The sequence below is a fragment of the Tursiops truncatus genome, chromosome 12, assembly GCF_011762595.2.
Source record: "Tursiops truncatus isolate mTurTru1 chromosome 12, mTurTru1.mat.Y, whole genome shotgun sequence".
NCBI lineage: Eukaryota > Metazoa > Chordata > Mammalia > Artiodactyla > Delphinidae > Tursiops > Tursiops truncatus.
In genome coordinates, this window is record NC_047045.1 from 42033666 (window position 1) to 42059924 (window position 26259).

The 26259-nt window shown below is 43.8% G+C and overlaps 1 protein-coding gene and 1 long non-coding RNA gene across 5 annotated transcripts in view; one reads left to right on the forward strand and one right to left on the reverse strand.

Annotated features, from left to right (window-relative positions):
- Positions 1–26259, reverse strand: part of FYN (FYN proto-oncogene, Src family tyrosine kinase) — a 206879-nt gene that overhangs the window by 42396 nt on the left and 138224 nt on the right. For all 4 annotated transcript variants that reach the window (XM_019929594.3, XM_019929593.3, XM_019929591.3 and 1 more), the window contains 3 exons: positions 11674–11931; positions 8047–8143; positions 1290–1388 (listed from right to left, as the gene is read on the reverse strand). In XM_019929594.3, the coding sequence (XP_019785153.1) occupies positions 1290–1388; positions 8047–8143; positions 11674–11920 (443 nt within the window). In that variant the 5' untranslated portion in view covers positions 11921–11931. The remainder of the gene's footprint in view (positions 1–1289; positions 1389–8046; positions 8144–11673; positions 11932–26259) is intronic.
- Positions 18448–26149, forward strand: LOC141276012 (uncharacterized). Its single transcript, XR_012324784.1, has 3 exons — positions 18448–18457; positions 18752–18782; positions 26040–26149. It is a non-coding gene; the product is annotated as an uncharacterized lncRNA (long non-coding RNA).

Sequence of the window (26259 nt, forward strand, 5' to 3'; positions counted from 1 at the left end):
AGTCAAAGTAATGCTGCATTTTGGTGGTACCTTTTATTCTGAAAGAACACAAAGATGTTTGCAAATCTGCCCTAAATAAAAGATTCAATACGGATTCCTTTATTCACTGATGATGAAACACACTCACTGAGGGAAAAAAGGAGCTCAGAACCGCTGAGTATTTGAGAGTGGGAAACAAAACCGATCTTCTTAGAGGAAATACAGAGGAATTAAAGACGAGAGAGCAATCCCACTGGGGATCTGGCTGGGGTGTGGAGTCTAATCCTCCCTGCAGTGCTTAAACAAACCCAGGGCATATTAAATATCAGAGCCAAAGCCTGGGCTGCGCGGCTGACTTTTCTCAGCTACCTTTCTGGTAAGTCAGGCCTGCCCCACCGAGCAGGAGAGGCAGGTCCCCAAGGTGTCAGGGGGAAGGCCTGGGTCTCATGTTTGGGAGATCCTGTCCCACCTCTTTTCCCCTCGGTTCAGAGGTTAGGGCCGCTACAGGAGCCATTCTGACAGTTCTCCACTTTGGAAGTGCCTGTGAATCCCCACAGGTCAGGAGGAGGAACCATGGCTGTCCCCTCTAGAATTCCCTCAGCCTATCAACCACCTGCCGAAATTGCCATCAGTGAAATCCTTGGGCTGTTAGTCACGATCTACTATGAAAGAAACCACCCGAGACCTCACATCAAAGGAAAGGACCATTTGACATGCATCACCATAGGATTTCCCGAGTGGTAGGATACACTGCATGTGAGTTACTCCTACCTGCGGTGTGGACAGTATGTCTTTTCAGCACCCCTCTAACATTTCTGATTACATCGAGGAGAAAAAGCTCAAATTGATCTTTAACAATTACTTACACCCTCCCCTTTCTCTCTCTCTCTCCATCCCCCTCTTCTTCCCACCCCTCTCCTCTTTTCTTCAGCAGACTGCAGGCTTAAATCCTTGGGTTGGCAATAATACATGCTCTAGCTAGAATTTCATCACTTTCTTATGGTTATTTCTATCTATGGCAAGTAATATTGGGTTTTCATTTAAGGTACTAATATAAAGTTTCTTCTCAAAATAAATGTTTGTTTAAAAGTGAGCAGGCTTTAAGAAAAACATTAAGTTAATAAGGGTACAAGTATTATCCAGATGTGGCAAAAACCATGGCATAGAGCCTGGGAGACAAGCACTGCCACATCCTCTCACTCCTTAATCGCTCTAGTGAACTACTTCTCCCACTTACACAATGTTAATGGCACTGATTCAGGGCAACTAACTTTAAAAGCAACTAGTTAACTGAAAACAACAAAACATACTCTTCTGCCTGGATGGAGTCAACTGGAGCCACATAATTGCTGGGAATGTAACCAGTCTCTCCAGTTGTCAAGGAGCGTGCTTCCCACCAATCTCCTTCCCTGCAGGGAAAAAAGAGAAACGTAAGTGAGTATGTCGACCATTTCAATGTTTTGCAGTCACAGACTCTGTGTTGTAAGAGCGTAGGACTATCTCCTAGTCATTCTACTACTAGATTTCTCCAAACTCCGACACAGCCTTCTGTGAGGGTCAAATGGTTACAATCTGTGTCAGTGCAGAGAGGAAGCCAGCTTTGTCTCTCATCTCTTGCCTTATTTATGAATTCAGAATGTAGGACCCTGGCCATGAGGGGGTTCTTTTGGGGGAGAGGGCGTTTTGCTTGTTAAGTGTCTCCAACTTACATAGAGAGGAAGGGAAGGGAACTCCGCCCCCCCGCCCCCGCCCCCCGCCTATTTAAGAAAAACATTGTAACAACAACAAAACTGTAATTATGTGAGGTGACCTATGTGTTAACTAATCTTCTTGTAGTAAACATTTCACAATATACGTTTCAATCCATCACATTGTATACCTTAAACTTATACAATGTCATATTTCCAATTATATATCCATAAAGCTGGAAAAAAAAAAAGCATGCACTGCTAATCTGGCTAACAGTCTCTATTTCATCCCCTGTCCCAAGGCGACCAACATCCTGGTACCTCTGGAGAGATGCAAGCCGCTGGCTTTAGCATTATTTTGTCAGCCATTAAATGATTCAAAAGAAAGAAGGAAAGAAAAAAAAGGGAGGGAGGGAGGCAGAGAAAGAGAGACAGACAGACAGAAAGACGGACAGCAGACAGAAAGATGGACAGCAGACAGACATTATAGTTGTATATCACCTGAGAAAGGAAGCCTGTTGGGAGGCCCGTTAAGAGATGAATACCTGCCTTGTTTGCTCTCAAGAAAATGGGTAGAAGAATAAAGCGTACAGTAGGTTACGCCTTGCTCAGACACTTTCTCCCGGAGGTTATTTCATCAAGTATTGACAGCACTGCTCTGAGTCTGAAGGGTAGGAGAGGAAGGGTGGGTGTAGCTGTGTGTGTGCAAGTGCAGGCAGAGAACGAAAACTCACTAAGGGGATGAGAGTCTCAGTCCCACCACTTTGTGTAGCCCAGCGTTCCAGCAGCAGCATGGGCTCATCTGTGGGGCTCTCAGCGCTGCAGGCAGAAGGATGTGAAAGGGGGGTGAGAATACCACTCTCAGCTTGCAACAGATGAATAGATTAAACAGTTAGAGTTCATTTGCTCAGACTCGCATAGCTGCATGTGACAGAGAGCAGGGGAGGAGTGCGTGCCTCTTCCCATCAGCAACGGTTAGCATGTATGTGGGGCTGTAGCTCTGATGCCGACAGTGCTGCAGAGCCCTCCACCGGCCTGCGGTCAGGAGCGCAAGGGGGAAGGGAGGGTGCACTGCCCCTGAGTAGATGGAGACCTCCTAGACTTCTGATCACCAGAAGCCCAGCACCTTCTCTCCTTCCTTTTTTGGTCCTTGAAGGCAACAAGAGAAATCCCAAGCTGTTTTGTTGTTGTTGTTGTTTTTTTTTAAATCACTTTTTTGCTGGGCTGTGTGTCAAAGCCCTCAGACAGGGAAGACAAATGTTGGCTTTTGGCCCTGGTCAAGATGCTCCCCAGACTGATGCAATTAGGTAGAGGATAACCAGCCTCCATATTAAATGCAAGCCTTACTCCAATGACCCATCCTCTAAAGACTGACTCTGAGCGAGGTGACGATGAGCAATGACTCCATATAGGATTTAACACAGCGATAGACAAATGCGGACGAGCCCACATGTGCTACAGGTGCAGTTGCGGGAAAGCGTCAGGTGGCACGAGTAGCACAGAATAGCTCACAAGGAGACAGGGTGCTGGCAAAGGCTTTAAAACACTATGTTTCAGTTGGTTTTTCAGTCTTTCTTTTGTTACCCTATTAAATTTAAACAAATCAATCAAAAGAGGGAGATGATTTTCCCCAGAAAGTCTTTTATTAATAACCTTAAATTTAGTTTATGTCCAGATTTTTATTATGAAATAATTTATACGTACCGAAGACCGTATGTACAGATGAACACCTGTGAACCCACCCCCCAACTTAAGAACTAGATCCATCCAGCTGTGTGGAATCTACCCTGTGTTGCTCCCCTATCTTGACCCTCTGCCTTTTAGGTTCAAATCATGAAATTAAAAATGCTAACATTTAAACAGTTTGTATTGGGTTCATTTCTACATCCTCCAAAAGAAATACATGCAGTTATAAGTATATTATCTAAGAACATATGTGGAAGTTTGCTTTTTTCTTTAAACACTGCATGCATTTAAGGAAATTGCTTTCGAGCCATTATCTTCATTTTAATGTGGTGACATTTTTACTGCTCTGAAATTCCACTAGATGGAGACATTTCATCATAAAAAATAACCATACCGATCACCTCCAGCCTTTCTTTTCTTTTTTCTTTTCTTTTCTTTTCTCTCTCCCTCCCTCCCTCCCTCCCCCCCCCCCACACACACCCCCACCCCCCCCCCGGGAAATCTCCCGAACAGTGAGGAAAATATTAAGTACTTGCAGCAGAGGCTTATTTTTTTTTTTACTGCAAGATAACCTTCACTGAGTTAGTTCTAATTGATTTAAATTTTAAAAAAAAAGTCACCTATCAATTTTGGGGTACATGGAAATGTTGTCTGGGGCAGGAAGCCAATGCACTTTGTTGCAGGTTGTGACAGCCCAGTCTTATTCAGGTGACGTGGTATTAATCAAGTTATTTTCATTTCAAATCCAGCATTAACTATCTCATTTTGGTCTTGCCACCTAAATAGTTTAGCACAGATTAGAATCCAACTATCAGACTGTTCGAAAGTCCTGTATCAGGAATTCATGATTTTCTCTTAAGTGACTCCATTAATCTCACAAGGGTTTTCAGTTACTCATGAGAAACTGAGAAAGATAAAATCCTTTTCTCTTTTTTGAGGCCATCCAGGGTCACTTTCTCCATCAAAGGAGCTATGGGGTGACAAGGACACAACGTATTATGTAGTAAAACTCACATGTTGTGTCCAGACAGGCTGGTACAGACTCAAGACATCAAAAAAGCCTTTTAAGCAGATGAATAAATCATTTGTTTAATACACTAGGAGCCCAATTCACCTACAAATAAATAATATACTCTATACAATTTATTCACCTTGATTTAGGAAAACAGGATCTTTACTGTGCTACTTTTTCTTTCTTTACTTGAGTTACTAGGAGTAATTAGTATTATTAAAGCTGCCTTGAAACAGTTCTTACAGTCCAGTTATTTCATTAATTCAGAGTTGGTGAGGTTTTTCTTCAACTGCTATCTTGCTCTGATTCGAATATATGATTTAAGCCCTGCCTCTGGTTTAGAAGAGCGTTTAAGTTTCCGTAACTGCTTCCCCTGTGGTTCTAATGTAAACACTTAGTAAAAGAGCCTCTTCCCAATCCCCAGAGTTGCTCAGAGATGGCTTGTGGTCCCAGGAGCTGGGAGTCTGGAGCCCTGATGGAGCCAGGAAGTGACATTTGCAAACAGAAGTCAGCCTTGATCTATGGAGCTGTGGAGCATTATTATAAATGCTGGATTCTTTCTAAATTTTGTCACTGCCCATCTTACTCTCATAGGGCATATCCATAACAATTTTGTCAAATGTTTACATGGGCTCTAAACCAGATTTCTTCTTATCACAATGAAAAGAACTTTAAAGGAGTCACTACCCTAGGCAGGGAGCACCACTCCATGCTGTGTAAAATGTCTACTACATTTTAGAGTTGCTGTTTCTAGGTGGTACATCGCTAGTCATGAAATGTGAAAACAGGGAATAAAACAGATGAATTCACATATTCAAAATGGGTCAAGTTTAATAATGTCCAAATTCCCTACACTGAGCCCCTACACCAGGTCCACGAAGGACCTCCCATCCCCACGGTGGGGAGCAGTGCCGTCGGCTCCGGGCACGGGCACACGTGCATTACCACGTGGTTTATGCTGCACTGTGAAACACAAAAGCCAGCCCTGTGGCCTCCAGTTCCTGCCTCTTGACAGGGAAAGGAGCAGGCGGACCCACACTAGGAGGTGTGGCAGCTGACCCAGGGAGAACACAGCCCCGTCCCTCTCTCTTTCAAGGGATGAGAGCCAGGGGCTGGGAGAGGCACGGGCAGGGGCAAGGAGACACATGCCGTCTGGTTCTGTACGATTGCTTTGTTTTTCCTTCATGATTTTCTCTTCCCTGTTATTACCCTTGACTTCAGGATATTGTGTTTGTTACGAAAACCTTATTTCCATGCCATAACCTTGAAAAAGGGCATTTAAATGGCACGTAGGATGAGAAATTCCACTGGCAAGAAGGAATAACATTAAAGGGATAAAAAGCCTTTGTAATATTGTCTTCTAAGAGAAGAGGGTCAGAGGTTCAAAAGCCTTCTGTAAACATTAATGGCCATGCATGTAAATCATGAAACACAGATTGAGGCAGGTCGGGTCTTCCTAGAATGTTTCTCCGAAACTCCAATTGGAAGCCACTCTAGATCCTGTCCAGACTAACAAAGGAAGAAGTCACAAATTTGGTTTGGGCAAGGACCGGCTTTCCAAGTGCCCTGCAACCCAACAAGTAAATCCATGTGCAGTGTGGAGAAAACCTAAGAAAAGCCATGTATGGTACCTCCTGCTATTCCTTAATTCTTACCTTTTAGAAGTTACAAGTTGATTGAAAAGTTCTAACCAACCTTGGCATTTAGGAAATACTGCATAAAATTGGGAGGGGAAGGAGGGTGTATTTCAGAATTCAAAGTTAGTAGACTCTGACAAGAAGCATTCATCTGAGCATCAAATTAACAATAAGGAATCCTAAATCAGAAGATATCAAAGCCAAATCCCCCCTCCCCCATTTCCCTTCAAACCTTCATGTAACTCCAACAGTTCGGTCCCCTCTGATGTGGGCCTTTCCAGCACTGAACCTGACACTTCACTCGGGATGCCATCCCTGCATCCCACCCTTGGCTTTGCCACCTGCTAGCTCTGTGCACCCAGGGAGCTCCCTACCCTGAGCCTCTGGCTCCTCCTATGCCAAAAGATGACTATGAGACACACCTCAGACAGTTGCTGTGGAGAGCAAATGAGAATCTTTGCAGCTTAGCACATGGCTGGCACATAAGGAGCCTTCAGTAAACGGCAGCTCTTTACTATGCTTAAAAAAATTCCTCTGGCTACAGGAGGAGGGCTCATGGGGGGCAGGTAATGTTCTTTTTGATCTGGGTACGTGTTGCACGGGCATGTTTGGTTTGTGTAAATTCCGCAAATGGTACGCTTTAAAAAAACTGTAGTAAAATATGTGTAACATAAACATACCACTTTAACTGTTAAGTTAAGCGGCCTTACTGTGCGAGCACCACCCTGTACACTTTTGATCCGTGCACTTGACCATCTGCATTTAAATAAAAAGTTAAAAAAATTCCACCCACCCTCCTGTTCATGATGACAATAATATATTTAAAAATAACCCTGTAACTACGGACATGTGCCTTCTGATGTCTGGAAGAGTCACTGTCCTATTACGGGAGGAATTCCATTCTTGCCCTTGAAAGGTGGTCCTGAGAGCTGGGGGCACCCTAGGGAAGGGGTGGGTTTTACAAGGAGGCAGTTTTCAGGGCCTGAGGCAGTTCCCTGTTCCAAGGACCGCTCCTCTTTCCTGGGATGGGTGGGGTGAGCAGGGCTGCCTCTCACCTGCCCTTGGAAAAGCTGAAGGGCCAGACTTTGGGCCCGTCCACCACCATGAAATCCAGTTTGCTCAGAGAGCAGAGGGCAGAGTAACCCGACGTAGCAGCACTGGAGAACTTCCTGGTGGGCCCTCAGCCGAGAAGTGGCATTCTTCCCCAGCCACTGGGGGGCGCTCACGAGGGGAACTTGAGGTGTTGGGGAGAGGGCCTGACTTGCACACATGGGACACCACCATTTTCTTTGGTGCCTGGATTTTTCTGGAGGGCCCCCATCTGTGCACACTGCCTTAACCTAACAGACACAATATTTAAAAACTATAGGGAAATCTCACCCATATTTACTCTCCCTAAAGGAAGTATTAAATGGAGGATTTCAAAACTGAGTGATTCTCACCCTTGACATTTCCCCATCGCCTGCTTAACTGCTGCTTCTACTGGCCACATTGAAAAGGCATGCTCGTAGGCATTCTCGAGTGGGCAAAACCACTTCCCCTTCCATCTCACAAAGATTTCAGTCACTTGCAAATTTTCATTATGGAAAATGGCTTCCACAGCCTTCACCAATGGGAATATTTAGCAGTTTTGAAAATGGAACTTGTTGCCAGCCTTACGTGAGGCTAGGGCAACATGTGAAATGTGAAGAAAATCTCCGGGCAAAGAGAGGCTAATGCGGACAGGCCAGCCTCCTGCCAATCATCTGAAACTAGATTCGTAGAGGGCGAGGCTGGTGCTTTTACAACCTTTAAACCAAAACCAAAACCATCGACTCTGCTTCTCTGATATCTTCCAAAAAGCTCCCTGGACATACAGCGCCATAAAATACCGCACTGGTTCATCCACTCTTCTTTCCTCAAGTTAAGTGGCTGAGAATTAATGAATTGATTAGCAAGTGTTCTCTTAGCATTTCAGAGATCTGAAAAGGTGCAGACTGCTAACACAAGAACTGCTGCCCAGTCTGAAAGGCGTGCATGCTTCCCCCTCCCTCTCCAAACTTACGAGCTGTTCAATATTTGAAATTTTTCTCCTTTGTGAAAACTCAGGTCATCTTCCGTCCGTGCTTCATAATCGTACAGGGCCACAAACAGGGTCACTCCTGACAAAAACAAAATCAAAATGGGAGAGACTATTACACCAGGGGAAATTAATTCCAAGAAATTTAAGTCTTCACTAAAACCTCATTCTCAAAATTTACATCTGATCAGTACTGATAACATGATACAGTGTTGTAATTGTGTGAAACTAGAGTCACAAGCTGAATTTATGCCTTGGTCTTTGTAGGGGAAGCAGTATTTGATCCAACTAAAACCCAGAGTTGAAGGACTTCTCTCTGTACACTTGGAATGAGTCCTTGGGAAGAGATGGATATTGATATCACGGCCACAACCAAGGGGCAGCAGCAACATTATACTTCAGATTTGCTGGGCTCTGCAGCAATTACAGACGCTCTTTACCCCACACGTCTTCCTCCGTGCAGGAGCCCACATCAGGTCTGGGTAAAACGGACTACGCTTTCCCTCGGCATAACAGGACACGGAATGTAACAGGAAACTCCTTCTGCAGCCCGGGCACTGAGAAGACCCTCTCCGTACATGTTCACCCCATCAGAGGATGTCTTGCCCTTGGCACCTGCCAAGGCCATCAGGACTCCCTCTCTCTGGCTCTCCTTCCACCGTGGACTCACCCCTCCCCGCATGACTTGTCCTCACTCTTCCTCACCTGGCTGACGCGCCACAGAGGCCATTCCTGCCTTGCAGCGGTTTACCATCAACACTGAAGAACGTCCAGTGTTGCATTTGGCCTAGAACTCTGCCTACTATGTGGAGGAAGTCCTAAGCCAGCCCTCAGGGATTTTCACCTCCTGGTATTCAGGCCCTTGTGCAACCCCCTCCCTTTGAGTGTGGCTGAACCCAGTGACTTGCTTCTAACCAGCAGAACATGGCAAAGGTGATGGGATGTCCGTGAATGATTATGCTTCAACTTCAAGAGACGGTGACTTCTGTCTTCCGAGCAGACTGTCTGGATCGCCACTTTGGCTTGATCACTCTGATGAAGCAACCTGCCATGCTGGCGAGGCCACGCGATAAAGAACTGAGGGTGGCCCCTGGCCAACAGCCAACGAGGAGCTGGGTCCTGCCAACACGCCGTGAACTTGGCAGCAGCAGACCCTTCTCGGATGGACGGCGAGAGGACCACAGCCCAGCCAACACACCTTGACTGCAGCCTGTGAGAGACTCTGAAATAGAGGCCCCGGCTGAGTTGTTGCTAGATTTCTGACCCACAGAAACTGTGGGACAGTAAACGTGCATCCTTTTAAAGCTGCGAAGTTTTGTGATTATTTGTTATGCAGCAACTGATAACAAATACATCCCATTTCTCTGCTCTCTGGATTCTCATTTTGATTTCCACACACCCCAAAGTGCCTAATGTGGCTTGAAGAACGCCCACCATAGGTTCTGCGCTTCACCAAGCTGCTGTTTTGCTGTGTTGGTAGTTCCAAGGGAACAGATGTGCCTGGGGACTATTCAAGAACTGGAGGGAGAGAGGGGGCTTGACTGTCCACCCCATCCCAAGCGGGACTTCCTGCAGGAGGGATGGCACGCAGAAGGTCTGACCATGCAAAGCAGCAGGGCTCATTTGACAAAATGCAAAACGTTTCGAAGATTTCTTTGAACAATTAGAAAGGAGACTGGCTTAAAACAGAGTGGGAGCCTGTAAGGCCATGCCTATCCTCATTTAATACTCTGTTAACAGATTCCCTTCAGTTCAGAATTTAAAAACAATCCTAAGCTCCACCGTGTGGAAGACAAGGCACAGGAGGACGATACTTCCACTTGCCCACTGTCTCCCTGCATCGCTCACTGGGTGTTTTTATCTTCTAGGGACGGAGGGAAGAGTCAAGTCAGAATCCTGAAATCACTGGGTGTTTTTATCTTCTAGGGACGGAGGGAAGAGTCAAAGGGTGTTTTTATCTTCTTAGGGACGGAGGGAAGAGTCAAAGGAGGTCACAGGGATGCACAGGCACTGTTCCTGGCCTTAGAGCACTGAAAGCAACGTTGAGGAGAAAGACGTGCATATATGATAAAGCCAAATAATTCAGGCAGAAAAATCCACCAACATTTGCGAGTATTGTTTTAACTTTCACGTCTCATAAGGGATCGGATGCCCTCTTATACTAACACTGTCCCTGACGGTGTTACAGACCCACACGTTCAAGGCAAGGAGCCCCCTCTAGTGACTTTATGAATGATACCTGCAGACACAGGATTCATATCCAGCATTCACGAGTGAACGCACAAGGTCAGTGCCTGTGTCAGCAGAATTCAGAGTCCGGCTGGCAAAGTACTTGTCTTCTCCCAGCAGGCAAAGGGCACGTGTGCTGGGGGCATTTCTGGCTCCTTTTGTCCTCCAGCATCCTCCAGAGACAGACGTCCCTAGACTGCCTGACGGCCTCTTTCCTTCCGCCCTCCATTCCAGGTGCCTCCCAGGAAGGCTGAGTAAGTGTGCCCAGCCTTCAGTCACCCATGCAAGGCCTGCTTTAAAGGAAAAGCTAGATTCCCCATAACATAAGGGTGAACATAAAATATTTTTTCTACCGAGCAGAGTGTGAAGTGTTGGCAGAACAGAAGTAGTTAATTGCCCACAGCTCTGGGTCAGGTCCCCTTGATATAACTATACTGTCCCGTTGGGTAGAGAGGGAAGAAAACATCTGCTGAAGCCTTGGTAGTGCCAACTCCCAAGGTAAAAAGGCACAATGGGTTGTTATTTAAGACATCTGCTCCCAGATGAGCTGACAGCATAATGGTTGATGTATATTTTTAAAAACTTTTGTAATAAACAAGACAATTTTGGAACGTATAATGTCAAATATCTAGTTACCATGGTGCACATACTGGGAGAGGCTTTGGAAGACTAAGGATGCATGAGATAACTTACAAATATTTCAGAAAACATATGTCTGAGGACGTAGGCCAGATACTTTACAAAGTTATTAGCTAAGTCAGCAAATGCACATGGCAGTGAAACACAGCCTAGGGAAAGAGAAAGAAACCTAAAAGAAATATGAGAAGATTCCTTAAGGATACATAAGATTTGATTTTAAACTACAAAAGATACATGAAAATACCTGAGGGCTGATAAACTCTGCCATATTGAAGATGATGGGAACATCAGAGAAGGAATCAATGAAGACAAACGGCCAAAAAATAATGTGGCCAAATGGCCTCACCAGCTGGGAAGCGACAGGCAGGCTGGAGGCTAGGCAGCTGAAAGGGCAGCACTATCCTGTAAGTGCTCTTAACCGGGGGATGCGGGGAAGGAGTGCTTTCACATTGGGAGAACTCAAAACATCCATATTCAGATCCAGTCCTGGGACTCCTGCTGGCCTCAAGTGACTCAGCAGCAGGTTGTCTCTCGTAACCCTTGCAGGATTCTCACAGAGCAGCTACTGGGGTCCCCTGCACCACTGTTGCCAGCACCTAGATTTGTCCATCAACCTTCAGCATTTTTACCAGCCCCTTATCTGGTAGTGGCTAGGCAGACAGTGATTAAAAACTTAAATGTTGAATCCTCAAAGGAGCACAAACGTTCAACTGCCAAAAGATTTAAGAGCAGCTTAATCCTGACCTGTTCCTCCTCTCGTTCGCAAGGTCCCAGTATGAGACGAAGAGTTCACACCCCCAAAGACGGTGAGTCCTTGGCCCCCGGCTGCGTGGAAGTTGTTGTAGTTTGGGATGGAGGTCACGCCGAAGCTGGGGTAGTGCTGAGGAGTGGGGTCTGTGCCATAGCGGTACCCGGAGCTCTGGTTCAGGCTGCCATCCCTCTCCTCCGTCAGTTTTGTTGCTTCTTTATCCTTACATTGCACACAGCCCATTATCTAAACTCCTGTTGAAAACAAACGAACAAAAAGAGGCACATGAACTTGGACGCCCCCTAGTGGCTGGGTTGCTTGACTATTAAAGAGGAATCGTTTATAAAGCTCACTGTTGGATATTTCAGGCCTAGAGGGGCATGAAAAGCAGTGGCTACGGTTGACGGCGGGAAGCAATGTCAGTGCCTTTCACTTGACAATCACATTTGTTCCCCAGATGCTCCGGGCAATGGGATCAACACAGAGTACGATGTTCACCATGCAGCATTTTTCCTCGCATGAGGTCTGCACCCTTACACTTCTGTAATATCACACACCTGCCTAAAGAGAGTCCAATAATACTAACTTATGCTTTTCTCTAGTCACCCTAAAAAGTAGTGTAAGCTTTCAAACATGAGTGCATGCAATCTTAGAATAAAAACTTCCATCATGGCAAAGGAAATCTAAAGAACAGGGTGCAGGAGTGTTGGAAAAGCCAGAAGACAGCCCCTGAACAGCTCACTGTACTTCTTCATTCCTGGGTACCCATTCTTCAGGCACACATTTGGTAAATTTTAAGCAATAAGATGATGGTAAGTATCAAAATTAAGAAATAATTACTGGATGAAAAAAAATACAATTGGCCGAAACTAAGAGGTCTGAGTATATTTGCAGGATGTCACGATAGCCTACAGTAACAACATCATTTAAACCTGCTAATTAACTTTTCAAATTTCCATTAGCTTTTGACATCTTTCAGAAACATTTAAAAACTCATTCCCATGTTCTAGAATTAGTGGTGAATTCAAACTTAAGTCATTGTCACCCCAGCCTCCTTCAAATCAAACCTACTTCTTCTGCGCTGGTCTCAGTAAATGGTACCACCAAGGTGCTCAAGTCAGAATCCTGAAGCACATCCTTGCTGGCTCCTCTGTGCTTACTCTTCAATCTTCCTGTCTCACACTCTGCTATCCAAACTTGCCTAACTTCTCAGTTCGTCAAAGGTTCTATTTTTCCCACTCACCTTTCGTCTTTGGAACATGGCTTTGAACACTTTTTGCCCCCTCCTCTTTGATACACAATATATCCTTCATGTCTCAGTCAAGACACCACTTCCTCTGCAAAGCCTTCTCTGATTTCCCTGCCATCCCCCAGGCTGGGGCGGTGCTCTTCCTAAGTGCTCCCATGATACCTTGACTTCCCTCATTACGGCATCTATTGCGCCATATTAAAACATGGCCTGTCCACTTGTCTCATTGCTCAATAGACTGCGAGTTCCAGGAAAGCAGGGCTCTGTCCGTTTTTGTCATAGCTATATAGCCAATGCCTGGCACATAGCAGGTGCTCAATAAAGAGCAATTGAATGAGTGAAGATTCTCTAGCCCACTGTTTCTCTTTCACCCTTTCTTTCTCTCTGCATCAAGGCCAACTCTTCTTCCAATAATTTTTATCAGCAGTGTGCCCTGTGTTTTGAATCTATTGGCATGTGTGAGAAGTGAAGAAGATTCAGAAATGGAAGGTGAGTTGGTTAAATGACCCCACTTTGGACTGCAATGTCCTGTAATACCCTGTCCAGCTGACAGCAGGGAGGTAGGACATGCAATGGATGTCCCTGCCAAAATTCTGAAAAGTGGCCCATTTGGGACCAAAGAACCAAATAAGAAATACATGACATCATGTGTGATTACATGTATTCACTGGGGAGAACACAGCTGGTACAAGATGGGAAGGGACTTGAGGTGGTGAAGGGAAATGAAAAGAGCCAGTTTCTCTATGTATCTTGCAAACCAAAATGGGGTTGCCACATCAGATACGGAGACTCTTGGGAGGTACTGTTCAGAGCACTGCTTTCCTGCTGGCCGGGGTCATGGAAGCAATATCAGACTGTTTAAAGCCCTCTCACATTACATGTTTCAATAAATACTTACTGAATTTAATCTCGTTAGCTGAGAATGGAAATGTTTGGAAACGAGCCGCCTGCTGCTTGAGCTGAGCTCACCAAATCTGGAACACATTTACGCGTAAATCATTCCAGATTAACTTACAGTGTACTGTGTCCAACATGCTCTCTAACTTACGGTAAATGAATATGATTTTAACAAGTTTCCAATAGGAAATGCAACATATCTCCAAGGCATGACTGACTGAAGGAGTTTCACCATTTGTTGTTGGTGTCGCTTCATAAGACTGGTAAATATCTTGCTCACTTCACATTAACTCTTCCCTGGCGGAACACTGTCCTGAGCGTCTTACAAAGGCCAACAGAAGACACTGCTTGTCCCAGGTCCTCTTTTCAGGAATTTCACTGATCTGCTTTAGTTAGAGGATGTGAGACCTGAATCACAGAATCACATCATTTATATCAGTGGTTCTCAGCTGGGGGTGACTTTGCTGTCCATGACCAAGGGACATATTTGGTTGTCACAGCCTGAGGGTAAGGGGTACTGCTGGCACCCGGTGGCAAGAGGCCAAGGACGCTGCTAAACATCCTACAATGAACGGGACAGCCTCTAACTACCAAGAATCACCTTGCCCCGAATGTAAATGTGTCAAGGTCAAGAAATCCTGATTTATGAAGAGGAAAAGAATTATAGCTATATCTTTGAAACAGTTTAAGTGCTGTTTCCCTTATATGCATGTGATTGCCTTCCTTAGGAGAATGGGCATGCTAGGGAGAAAACGGCAGCTTAAAGAATGGACAGAATGCTGTTTTTTTTCTCTAGAAGTTTGTTCCTTGTGATAGAGGCAAGAATCTAAAACCAATGAGAACTCTCAGTACAAACTACCCTTCCAATTCCATCAAAACAAAACCCTACATCAGAAACTTACTGAAAACAGGACCCTACATCTAACCAAACTAAGAAAAGAATAATCTTTCAAAAATCTACTAAAAAACGTATTACCACTGTAATAAATGCGTAACAGCTTTTATATAATTCTATGAAATAATGGAAGGAAACAAATAGTAAGCTCCTTGCAGGCAGCGATTATTTTTCAGTTTTTGTTCCATCATTGCATCTCCAGTGTCCAGAACAGTGCCTGGAACACAGTAGAAGCTCAAAAAATATGTGTTAAATGAGTAAATGCAAAAAACCCAAACTCTATCAGAATCATTTTGGAGAAAACAATTCTCTTTTATACCACTTTGTGTGTGTACCATTTTGAGTAAGGAATGTTTCTGCACAGATCTTGTGTACTCTCTTCACTTCACTGACAAACATGAAGAAAATGAAATAAATCAGTAAATGTGGGCTCGGTCATTAAAACTTAATCACAATGAAAATATCTGTATACGAACTTGTGGTCTTCTTCCTCCCACTTGAGGTGGTCAGACTAACCATTTCCTGATGAAAGAATCAGAAGATGCTATATGAGCTGTACTCAGTGTGACTTTGGGCTCCCTGCCACGAAGCAAAGTTCTGAGCATTCGGGTTAAAATAAAAACATCCTTATTACGTACAGTTCTGTGGTGTGGCTTTTATGGCCTGTGCTGTGGGTCCATCATGAACATATAATGCACTAATACATTTGCTCAAGATCCGTGGGGCACTGGGAAACGGTGAATAACGCCACTTGAAAGTGGGGCCCTGGAGGGACTCTGATCAGTAAATCATACATCATGACCTCATGACCATCGTCCTCTGTGCTTTGCTATGCCTAGAAAAACTGATGCACAGCACTGTGACCAGCAGGACCCTGTTCTTGTGGTGAAGCCCCCTATTCTCCAATTCTTCTGTAAACGGAAGGGCTCTGTTTCTACTATGTAAGTAAAACCTGATTTACTTAAAATTTCCTTAATTTTCTCATATGTGACACAAGAGCATTAAGCAACTCGGGCAGAAATTGCCAAAGAGAGAATCATTCAAGGATTGCCACGTCCCCTTCCTGTGAGCGGGCATGATGGACGTCATCAATCCATCACAGCGCCTTCTGGTGCTACACCACGTGTGGCCTCAGAATCCCGCTTCACATAGCCCTTGAGTGGTTGACTGAAGCTGACATGAAGGATGGAATCTATCTGCTACTCTGGGCATAGGCTACTTCGATCCAGAATGAGTCTGGTCAAACGTACATTCCCTCCACTGATGCCACAGACCCCAGTCTGGTCTGCTAGACGCACATTCAACACAGATACGCTCACATTTCCTCATATGCCAATCAATAAAGCAACATCTGTATGCCCAGGTTATAACATCGCAGGACTTGTGAGATTTTAGGTGTGTGAGAGAGCTAGGTACCAGAAAAGGAAAAAGGCCACTGGCAGTCTTCTGCAAAAGCAAATTACTTTCTCTTGAGACACATAAATGGGATGGCAGGAGGAGGAAGGGGAAACTGACAACAAATAACTTTAATCTCAGCAGTGTAAGCACGATGCCTCAGAAACCAGCCTAGGTGGGTGTGGAGAAGTGAAGAGCCCTCCAGCATAAGTGGCATCCTTGCTCCCAACAGCCCAGACTCTGGAGAGTGATGGTGAAGCCACACTGGCCTGTGCTCTGATGTGGCATGTTTCCTAGGGCTGTCATTCACTATCCCTTTAGCTGGTCTCTACTTTACCTGGGCAGGTATCACAATGAAAGGAAAAGAACGAGAAAGGGAACTGAACTAAGAACCTAGAAACCAAACATAAGCAACCCAGATGGGGACAGCTGGAAAAGTATTGAAAGCTGAACTGTAGATAGACTGCACAGTTTCACACACTTCTCTGGGAGAAAAGCAAAAACTGGCGGTTTAACGAGCAAACACCCTTTTCCAGTCAATAGTAATAGCATGAGGCAAAAGGATACGATGTGGCAGAGACACATCAGAAATGTGTCGACTTCAGCACAGAAGATTCACGGCAGGGGACTCCCGATTCTTGTAAAATCAGAAATACCCACAAGAGTCAACCTGAGGTATTTTGCTATGTTCTCGATAGGGAAAACTAATCCCTTGAAAGTTTAGGGAAGGCTTTCCTTAATTTTCCCCACATAACTACCAGAAGCAGGACATTTAGAGACAGAGGAGGGCCTCACTGGTAGCAATGGTAGTTGGGCCACAGCATCTGTCACCCCAATGTTTTAGCATTTTCAGTCCTTTACAATGTGGCTTTTCTCTTTGTGGGACCCTGGGTTCTGACACCCCACAGGGAGTGCGGGCAGTGCTGTCTTCTGGGGACAGCCAGGGCAGAGGTGCCAGGGATGACTGGAGAGAAAGCAGGCTGGACCCTCTTTGAAGCACAAACACTCCCCAAGGCCCTGAAGCAGGGAAAAGGTCGCAGCTGGGATGACACTTGAGAGATGTAAATACTTGAGGCCTGAACCACGCACAGCACTGGTGTTGGGTCCAGCCAGTGGCCCCAGCTCAGCTATGAAAAAAGAGCACACAGGACTCTGCCAGTGAGGGAAAATCCTTTTTGCTGCCAACTGGAAGGAAGGCGTGAAGTACGTGCCTTGCTGAAAAGGTGGTGCAGTAGGCAGATCTCTAAGGTGTGCCCAAGTTTCCCACCTCCAGTGGATAAGCCCTGGATAATCCCTGGGACTTGTGGACGATGGGATCAGCGCTCCTGTGATTAGGTTATCTTCTTTGGCACAGTTGACTTTAACAGAAGAGGGATTATCCTAGATGGACCTGACTTCATGAGGTGAGCCCTTGAAAGGGATAGGCTCTTTCCAGAGGAGCAGATTCAAAGTGTGAGAGGCATTCCACGGGAGGGATAGTCTCCACTGCTGGCTTTGAAGACAGAGGGGGCTATGTGGGTGGCCTCTAGGAGCTGAGAACAGCTCCCAGCTGGCAGAAAGCAAAGAAACAGAGACCTTAGTCCTACAACCACAAGGAAATGAGTTGGGTCAAGAACCCAAAGAAACTGGGAAATGAATTCTTCCCTAGTCAAGCTTCCAGATGAGAACGCTGTCAGTCAACACACTGAATTCAGCCTTGCGTAAGAGCCCAGCCACACTGTGCCCGGACTTGTGACTCAGAACTGTGAGCTGATAAATGGGTGTTGTTTAAGTCACTAAGTTTGTCATAATTTGTTACACAGCAATAGAAAACAAAAACATCTCTTGGTGGGATGAGGCACCACAGAGATGAAGGCTCCAATCTCAGCAGTGATGACCAATATCAAATGAAAGCTCACTCCAAGCCAGGCGCTGTGCTATGTACTGGAACATGTTGTCTCACTAAATTCTCATGACAGTCCTAAGACGTGGGATTGCTATTTCCCCTCATTTTACAACGGAGGAACAGAGAGGTTTGGGAATTTGTTCACAGCTCAGTCAGGGGTGGAGATGGGATTTGGAGCCAGACAGACTGATTTCACGGCCAGCACATGGCGCCTCTACACTAGCCTTGCCTCCTGCTCCGTGGAATCCTGGCTAGTCCACACAAGGGTGTGGGCGCGAGGATAGGAGGTGTGGAGGGAGAGACCTGTGGAGAAGACCCCTGACTCCGAAGAACCCAACCTCATGTGCATGACTAACAAAGGCCCTGATTTCAGGGACTGGGCCCCACTGCTCCACATTCACGGCCCATACCCCCTAAGACAGTGGGCTCTGCAGGGGTGCTGGGACCATGCCAGGCGTGGTGAGTCACCAGCTTCCCTGATGTGGTTTGGCATCTTAATGAACGTTTAGCCAATGCCATTAAAGCAGCCCTTAGTTTCCTGATACTTCCTAGATGTGGCGGGGTATTTATATGCACCACGAAGGAGTTAGCACTGGGTTCCTTGATGTAAAAGTGAGCTGTCCTACTGCACTGAAAACATGATGTGCTTTACATCATATAAACTTTCTGGAACACGTTTACTGCGTAAACTGAGCTATACATGTAAATGCTTCCTCCAAGCACAAAAATAACAGATTTCTACTCTTGGTGGAGCCCTGAGAGGAAGAGCCCCCCACAAACACAGGTGATAAAATATTATACCTTTGGGGTAAGAAGGCTGATGTAAAAGCAGGAGTATCTACAATGTAGACACTAGCCACATGCAGCAATGGGAGAACCAGAGCCTATTTAAAAATCAAGTCAAAACTTTGCTTCAGAAATAATAAGTGGAGTTGGACCCATTCGATCCTTTACACATGGCTTTGCAAAGACGCTCTGGAGGGTGAGGAGGACGGACCTTGTTCCACACCGCACAGCAAGGGAACCGAACTAATAGAAATCACTCTTAAAATGTCACATTACTTTAAGAAAAAGCCACATTCCTGGCACCTAGAATATTTGTTGGCTTCCACTCTCCAGCTTCTCCTGTTCAAATGACCCCCAGGCTGCAAGGCAGCAGCTCACACTCCGGCAGTTCTCTTTCCCTCTGCACAACTTTCCGTGCCCCAATGCCCAGGGACCCACAAGCACCTAATAAAAAAGAAATGGAAGCATCAAACCCCAGTGGTGAGATTTAACACTGCAGTCAACTAACTGCTGGAACCAGTCCCAAACCCAAGTGGGCAAATGAGGTTTTAATACCAAACTGTGGAAATGCTCCAAAAGGAGCGAAGAACATTTTCTTCCTACATTCACTTCACTTTGGATGTCAAGGTTAAGACAAGAGTGAAATGGCGATAAAAATAAAGATGTATTTTAACTGTCTATGCCAAACAAAGGGTCCAGAGAGAATTAGGGCACTGATTGTTCTTCAGGCCTTCCCCCACCCCTTTTTGGACCTTAGAAAAGTTCCCTGTGGTTAGCATTTTAAAATTTTATCTATTTTTATTGAGATATAATTCATATTCCATAAAATCACCCTCTTAAAGTATATACTTTAGTGGTTTTTTAATATATTTGCAAAGGAAACCATTACCACTATCTAATTCCAGAACATTTTCATCACTCCAAAAGAAACCTGTACCCATTAAGCAGTTACTTCCCATCACATTCTCAGCCTAGCCCCTGGCAACCACGAATCTACTTTATGTCTCTGTGGATTTGCCTATTCTGAGTATTTTATTTTTAACATCTTTATTGGCGTGTAATTGCTTTACAATGGTGTGTTAGTTTCTGCTTTATTGTTATATTCACTTTGTTAAGTGAATCAGTTATACATATACATATATCCCCATATCTCTTCCCCCTTGCATCTCCCCCTCCCTCTCACCATCCCTATCCCACCCCTCTAGGTGGTCACAAAGCACCGAGCTGATCTCCCTGTGCTATGCGGCTGCTTCCCATTAGCTATCTATTTTACATTTGGTAGTGTACATATGTCCATGCCACTCTCTCACTTTGTCCCATCTTACCCTTCCCCCTCCCCATATCCTCAAGTCCATTCTCTAGTAGGTCTGTGTCTTTATTCTCGTCTTGCCCTAGGTTCTGCATGACCACTTTTTTTTTTTTTTTAGATTCCATATATATGTGTTAGCATACAGTATTTGTTATTCTCCTTCTGACTTACTTCACTCTGTATGACAGACTGTAGGTCCATCCACCTCACTACAAATAACTCAGTTTCATTTTTTTTAATGGCTGAGTAATATTCCATTGTATATATGTGCCACATCTTCATCCATTCATCTGTCGATGGACACTTAGGTTACTTCCATGTCCTGGCTATTGTAAACAGAGCTGCAATGAACATACTGGTACATGACTCTTTTTTTTTTTTTTTTTTTTTTTTTTGCGGTACGCGGGCCTCTCACTGTTGTGGCCTCTCCCGTTGCGGAGCACAGGCTCCGGACGCGCAGGCTCAGCGGCCATGGCTCACGGGCCCAGCCGCTCGGCGGCATGTGGGATCTTCCCGGACCGGGGCACGAACCCGTGTCCCCTGCATCGGCAGGCGGACTCTCAACCACTGCGCCACCAGGGAAGCCCCATGACTCTTTTTGAATTATGGTTTTCTCAGGGTATATGCCCAGTAGTGGGATTGCTGGGTCATATGGTAGTTCTATTTGTAGTTTTTTAAGGAACTTCCATACTGTTCTCCATAGTGGCTGTATCAATTTGCATTCCCACAAACAGTGCAAGAGGGTTCCCTTTTCTCCACACCCTCTGCAGCATTTACTGTTTGTAGATTTTTTGATGATGGCCATTCTGACCAGTGTGAGATGATATCTCAATATAGTTTTGGTTTGCATTTCTCTAATGATTAATGATGTTGAGCATTCTTTCATGTGTTTGTTGGCAATCTGTATATCTTCTTTGGAGAAATGTCTATTTAGGTCTTCTGCCCATTTTTGGATTGGTTTGTTTGTTTTTTTTGATACTGAGCTGCATGAGCTGCTTGTAAATTCTGGAGATTAATCCTTTGTCAGTTGCTTCGTTTGCAAATATTTTCTCCCATTCTGAGGGTTGTCTTCTTGTCTTGTTTATGGTTTCCTTTGCTGTGCAGCAACTTTGAGGTTTCATTAGGTCCCATTTGTTTATTTTTGTTTTTATTTCCATTTCTCTAGGAGGTGGGTCAAAAAGGATCTTGCTGTGATTTATGTCATAGAGTGTTCTGCCTATGTTTTCCCCTAAGAGTTTGATAGTCTGTGGCCTTACATTTAGGTCTTTAATCCATTTTGAGCTTATTTTTGTGTATGCTGTTAGGGAGTGTTCTAATTTCATTCTTTTACATGTAGCTGTCCAGTTTCCCAAGCACCACTTATTGAAGAGGCTGTCTTTTCCCCACTGTATATTCTTGCCTCCTTTATCAAAGATAAGGTGACCAAATATGTGTAGGTTTATCTCTGGGCTTTCTATCCCGTTCCATTGATCTATATTTCTGTTTTTGTGCCAGTACCATACTGTCTTGATTACTGTAGCTTTGTAGTATAGTCTGAAGTCAGGGAGCCTGATTCCTCCAGCTCCGTTTTTCATTCTCAAGATTGCTTTGGCTATTCGGGGTCTTTTGTGTTTCCATACAAATTGTGAAAGTTTTTGTTCTAGTTCTGTGAAAAATGCCAGTGGTAGTTTCATAGGGATTGCATTGAATCTGTAGATTGCTTTGGGTAGTAGAGTTATTTTCACAATGTTGATTCTTCCAATCCAAGAACATGGTATATCTCTCCACCTGTTTGTATCATCTTTAATTTCTTTCATCAGTGTCTTATACTTTTCTGCATACAGGTCTTTTGATTCCTTAGGTAAGTTTATTCCTAGATATTTTATTCTTTTTGTTGCAGTGGTAAACGGGAGTGTTTTCTTTATTTCACTTTCAGATTTTTCATCATTAGTGTATAGGAATGCTAGAGATTTCTGTGCATCAATTTTGTATCTGCTACTTTACCAAATTCATTGATTAGCTCTAGTAGCTTTCTGGTAGCATCTTTAGGATTCTCTATGTATAGTACCATGTCATCTGCAAACAGTGACAGCTTTACTTCTTCTTTCCCGATTTGGATTCCTTTTATTTCTTTTTCTTCTCTGATTGCTGTGGCTAAAACTTCCAAAACTATGTTGAATAAGAGTGGTGAGAGTGGGCAACCTTGTCTTGTTCCTGATCTTAGTGGAAATGGCTTCAGTTTTTCACCATGGAGGACGATGTTGGCTGTGGGTTTGTCATATATGGCCTTTGTTATGTTGAGGAACGTTCCCTCTATGCTTACTTTCTGGAGGGTTTTTATCATAAATGGGTGTTGAATTTTGTCGAAAGCTTTCTCTGCATCTATTGCAATGATCATATGGTTTTTCTCCTTCAATCTGTTAATATGGTGTATCACACTGATTGATTTGCATATATTGAAGAATCCTTGCATTCCTAGGATAAACCCAGTTTATCATGGTGTATGATCATGGTGTATGATCATGGTGTATGATCATGATGTATGATCCTTTTAATGTGTTGTTGGATTCTGTTTGCTAGTATTTTGTTGAGGATTTTTGCATCTATGTTCATCAGTGATGTTGGCCTGTAGTTTTCTTTGTGACATCTTTGTCTGGTTTTGGTATCAGGGTGATGGTGGCCTCATAGAATGAGTTTGGGAGTGTTCCTCCCTCTGCTATATTTTGGAAGAGTTTGAGAAGGATAGGTGTTAGCTCTTCTCTAAATGTTTGATAGACTTCACCTATGAAGCCATCTGGTCCTGGGCTTTTGTTTGTTGGAAGATTTTTAATCACAGTTTCAATTTCAGTGTTTGTGATTGGTCTGTTCATATTTTCTATTTCTTCCTGGTTCAGTGTCGGCAGGTTGTGCATTCTAAGAATTTGTCCATTTCTTCCAGGTTGTCCATTTTATTGGCATAGAGTTGCTTGTAGTAATCTCTCATGATCCTTTGTATTTCTGCAGTATCAACTGTTACTTCTCCTTTTTCATTTCTAATTCTATTGATTTGAGTCTTCTCCCTTTTTTTCTTGATGAGTCTGGCTAATGGTTTATCAATTTTGTTTATCTTCTCAAAGAACCAGCTTTTAGTTTTACTGATCTTTGCTATCATTTCCTTCATTTCTTTTTCATTTATTTCTGATCTGATTTTTATGATTTCTTTCCTTCTGCTAACTTTGGGGTTTTTTTGGTTCTTCTTTCTCTAATTGCTTTAGGTGCAAGGTTAGCTTTTTATTCGAGATGTTTCCTGTTTCTTAAGTCAGGCTTGTATTGCTATAAACTTCCCTCTTAGAACTGCTTTTGCTGCATCCCACAGGTTTTGGGTCGTCGTGTCTCCATTGTCATTTGTTTCTAGGTATTTTTTGATTTCCTCTTTGATTTCTTCAGTGATCTCTTGGTTATTAAGTAGTGTGTTGTTTAGCCTCCATGTGTTTGTATTTCTTACAGATCTTTTCCTGTAATTGATATCTAGTCTCATAGCGTTGTGGTCGGAAAAGATACTTGATACAATTTCAATTTTCTTAAATTTACCAAGGCTTGATTTGTGACCCAAGATATGAGCTATCCTGGAGAATGTTCCATGAGCACTAGAGAAAAATGTGTATTCTGTTCTTTTGGATGGAATGTCCTATAAATATCAATTAAATCCATCTTGTTTAATGTATCATTTAAAGCTTGTGTTTCCTTATTTATTTTCATTTTGGATGATCTGTCCATTGGTGAAAGTGGGGTGTTAAAGTCCCCTACTATGAATGTGTTACTGTCGATTTCCCCTTTTATGGCTGTTAGTATTTGCCTTATGTATTGAGGTGCTCCTATGTTGGGTGCATAAATATTTACAATTGTTATATCTTCTTGGATCGATCCCTTGATCATTATGTAGTGTCCTTCTTTGTCTCTTCAAATAGTCTTTATTTTAAAGTCTATTTTGTCTGATATGAGAATTGCTACTCCAGCTTTCTTCTGGTTTCCATTTGCATGAAATATCTTTTTCCATCCCCTTACTTTCAGTTTGTATGTGTCTCTAGGTCTGAAGTGGGTCTCTTGTAGACAGCAAATATATGGGTCTTGTTTTTGTATCCATTCAGCCAATCTGTGTCTTTTGGTGGGAGCATTTAGTCCATTTACATTTAAGGTAATTATTGATATGTATGTTCCTATTCCCATTTTCTTAATTGTTTTGGGTTCGTCATTGTAGGTCTTTTCCTTCTCTTGTGTTTCTTGCCTACAGAAGTTCCTTTAGCAGTTATAAAGCTGGTTTGGTGGTGCTGAACTCTCAGCTTTTGTTTGTCTGTAAAGGTTTTAATTTCTCCATCAAATCTGAATGAGGTCCTTGCTGGGTCGAGTAATCTTGGTTGCACGTTTTTCTCCTTCATCACTTTAAATATGTCCTGCCAGTCCCTTCTGGCTTGCAGAGTTTCTGCTGAAAGATCAGCTGTTAACCTTATGGGGATACCCTTGTGTTTTATTTGTTTTTTTTCCCTTGCTGCTTTTAATATGTTTTCTTTGTATTTAATTTTTGACAGTTTGATTAATATGTGTCTTGGTCTATTTCTCCTTGGATTTATCCTGTATGGGACTCTCTGTGCTCCTGGACTTGAATAAGTATTTCCTTTTCCATATTAGGGAAGTTTTCAACTATAATCTCTTCAAATATTTTCTCAGTCCCTTTCTTTTTCTCTTCTTCTTCTGGAACCCCTATAATGTGAATGTTGTTGCATTTAATATTGTCCCAGAGGTCACCGAGACTGTCCTCAGTTCTTTTCATTCTTTTTTCTTTATTCTGCTCTGCAGTAGTTATTTCCACTATTTTATCTTCCAGGTCACTTATCCGTTCTTCTGCCTCAGTTACTGTGCTATTGATCCCTTCTAGAGAATTTTAAATTTCATATTTTGTGTTGTTCATCACTGTTTGTTTGCTCTTTAGTTCTTCTAGGTCCTTGTTAAACGTTTCCTGTATTTTCTCCATTCTATTTCCAAGATTTTGGATCATCTTTACTATTATTATTCTGAATTGTTTTTCAGGTAGACTGCCTATTTCCTCTTCATTTGTTAGGTCTGGTGGGTTTTTGCCTTGCTCCTTCATCTGCTATGTGTTTCTGTGTCTTCTCATTTTGCTTAACTTACTGTGTTTGGGGTCTCCTTTTCACAGGTTGCAGGTCCATAGTTCCTGTTGTTTTTGGTGTCTGTCCCCAGTGGCTAAGGTTGGTTCAGTGGGTTGTGTAGGCTTCCTGGTGCAGGGGACTAGTGCCTGTGTTCTGGTGGATGAAGCTGGATCTTGTCTTTCTGGTGGGCAGGTCCACATCTGGTGGTGTGTTTTGGGGTGTCTGTGGACTTATTATGATTTTAGGCAGCCTCTCTGCTAATGGATGGGGTTGTGTTCCTGTCTTGCTAGTTGTTTGGCATAGGATGTCCAGCACTGTAGCTTGCTGGTTGTTGAGTGGAGCTGGGTCTTGGTGTCCAGATGACGATCTCTCGGAGATTTTCACCATTTGATGTTATGTGGAGCTGGGAGGTCTCTTGTGGACCAGTGTCCTGAACTTGGCTCTCCCACCTCAGAGGCACAGCCCTGACGCCTGGCTGGAGCACCAAGAGCCTGTCATCCACACGGCTCAGAATAAAAGGGAGAAAAGGAAGGAAGGGAGGGAGGGAGGAAGGAAGAAAGGAAGGGTATAAAATAAAATAAAATAATTAAAATAAAAAATAATAATGAAGAAAAAAATTTTAAAAAGTAAAAAAAAAAAACAAACAAAAAAAACCAGACAGACAGAACCCTAGGACAAATGGTAAAAGCAAAGGTATTGAGGCAAAATCCCACACAGAAGCATACACATACACACTCACAAAAAGAGAAAAAGGGAAAATACATATATATTGCTGCTCCCAAAGTCCACCTCCTCAATTTGGGATGATTCGTTGTCTCTTCAGGTATTCCACAGATGCAGGGTACATCAGGTTGACTGTGGAGATTTAATCTGCTGCTCCTGAGGCTGCTGGAAGAGATTTCCCTTTCTCTTCTTTGTTCTCACAGCTACTGGGGTTCAGCTTTGGATTTGGCCCCGCCTCTGCAGGTAGGTCGCCTGAGGGCGTCTGTTCTTCACTCAGCAGGACGGGGTTAAAGGAGCAGCTGATTCGGGTGCTCTGGCTC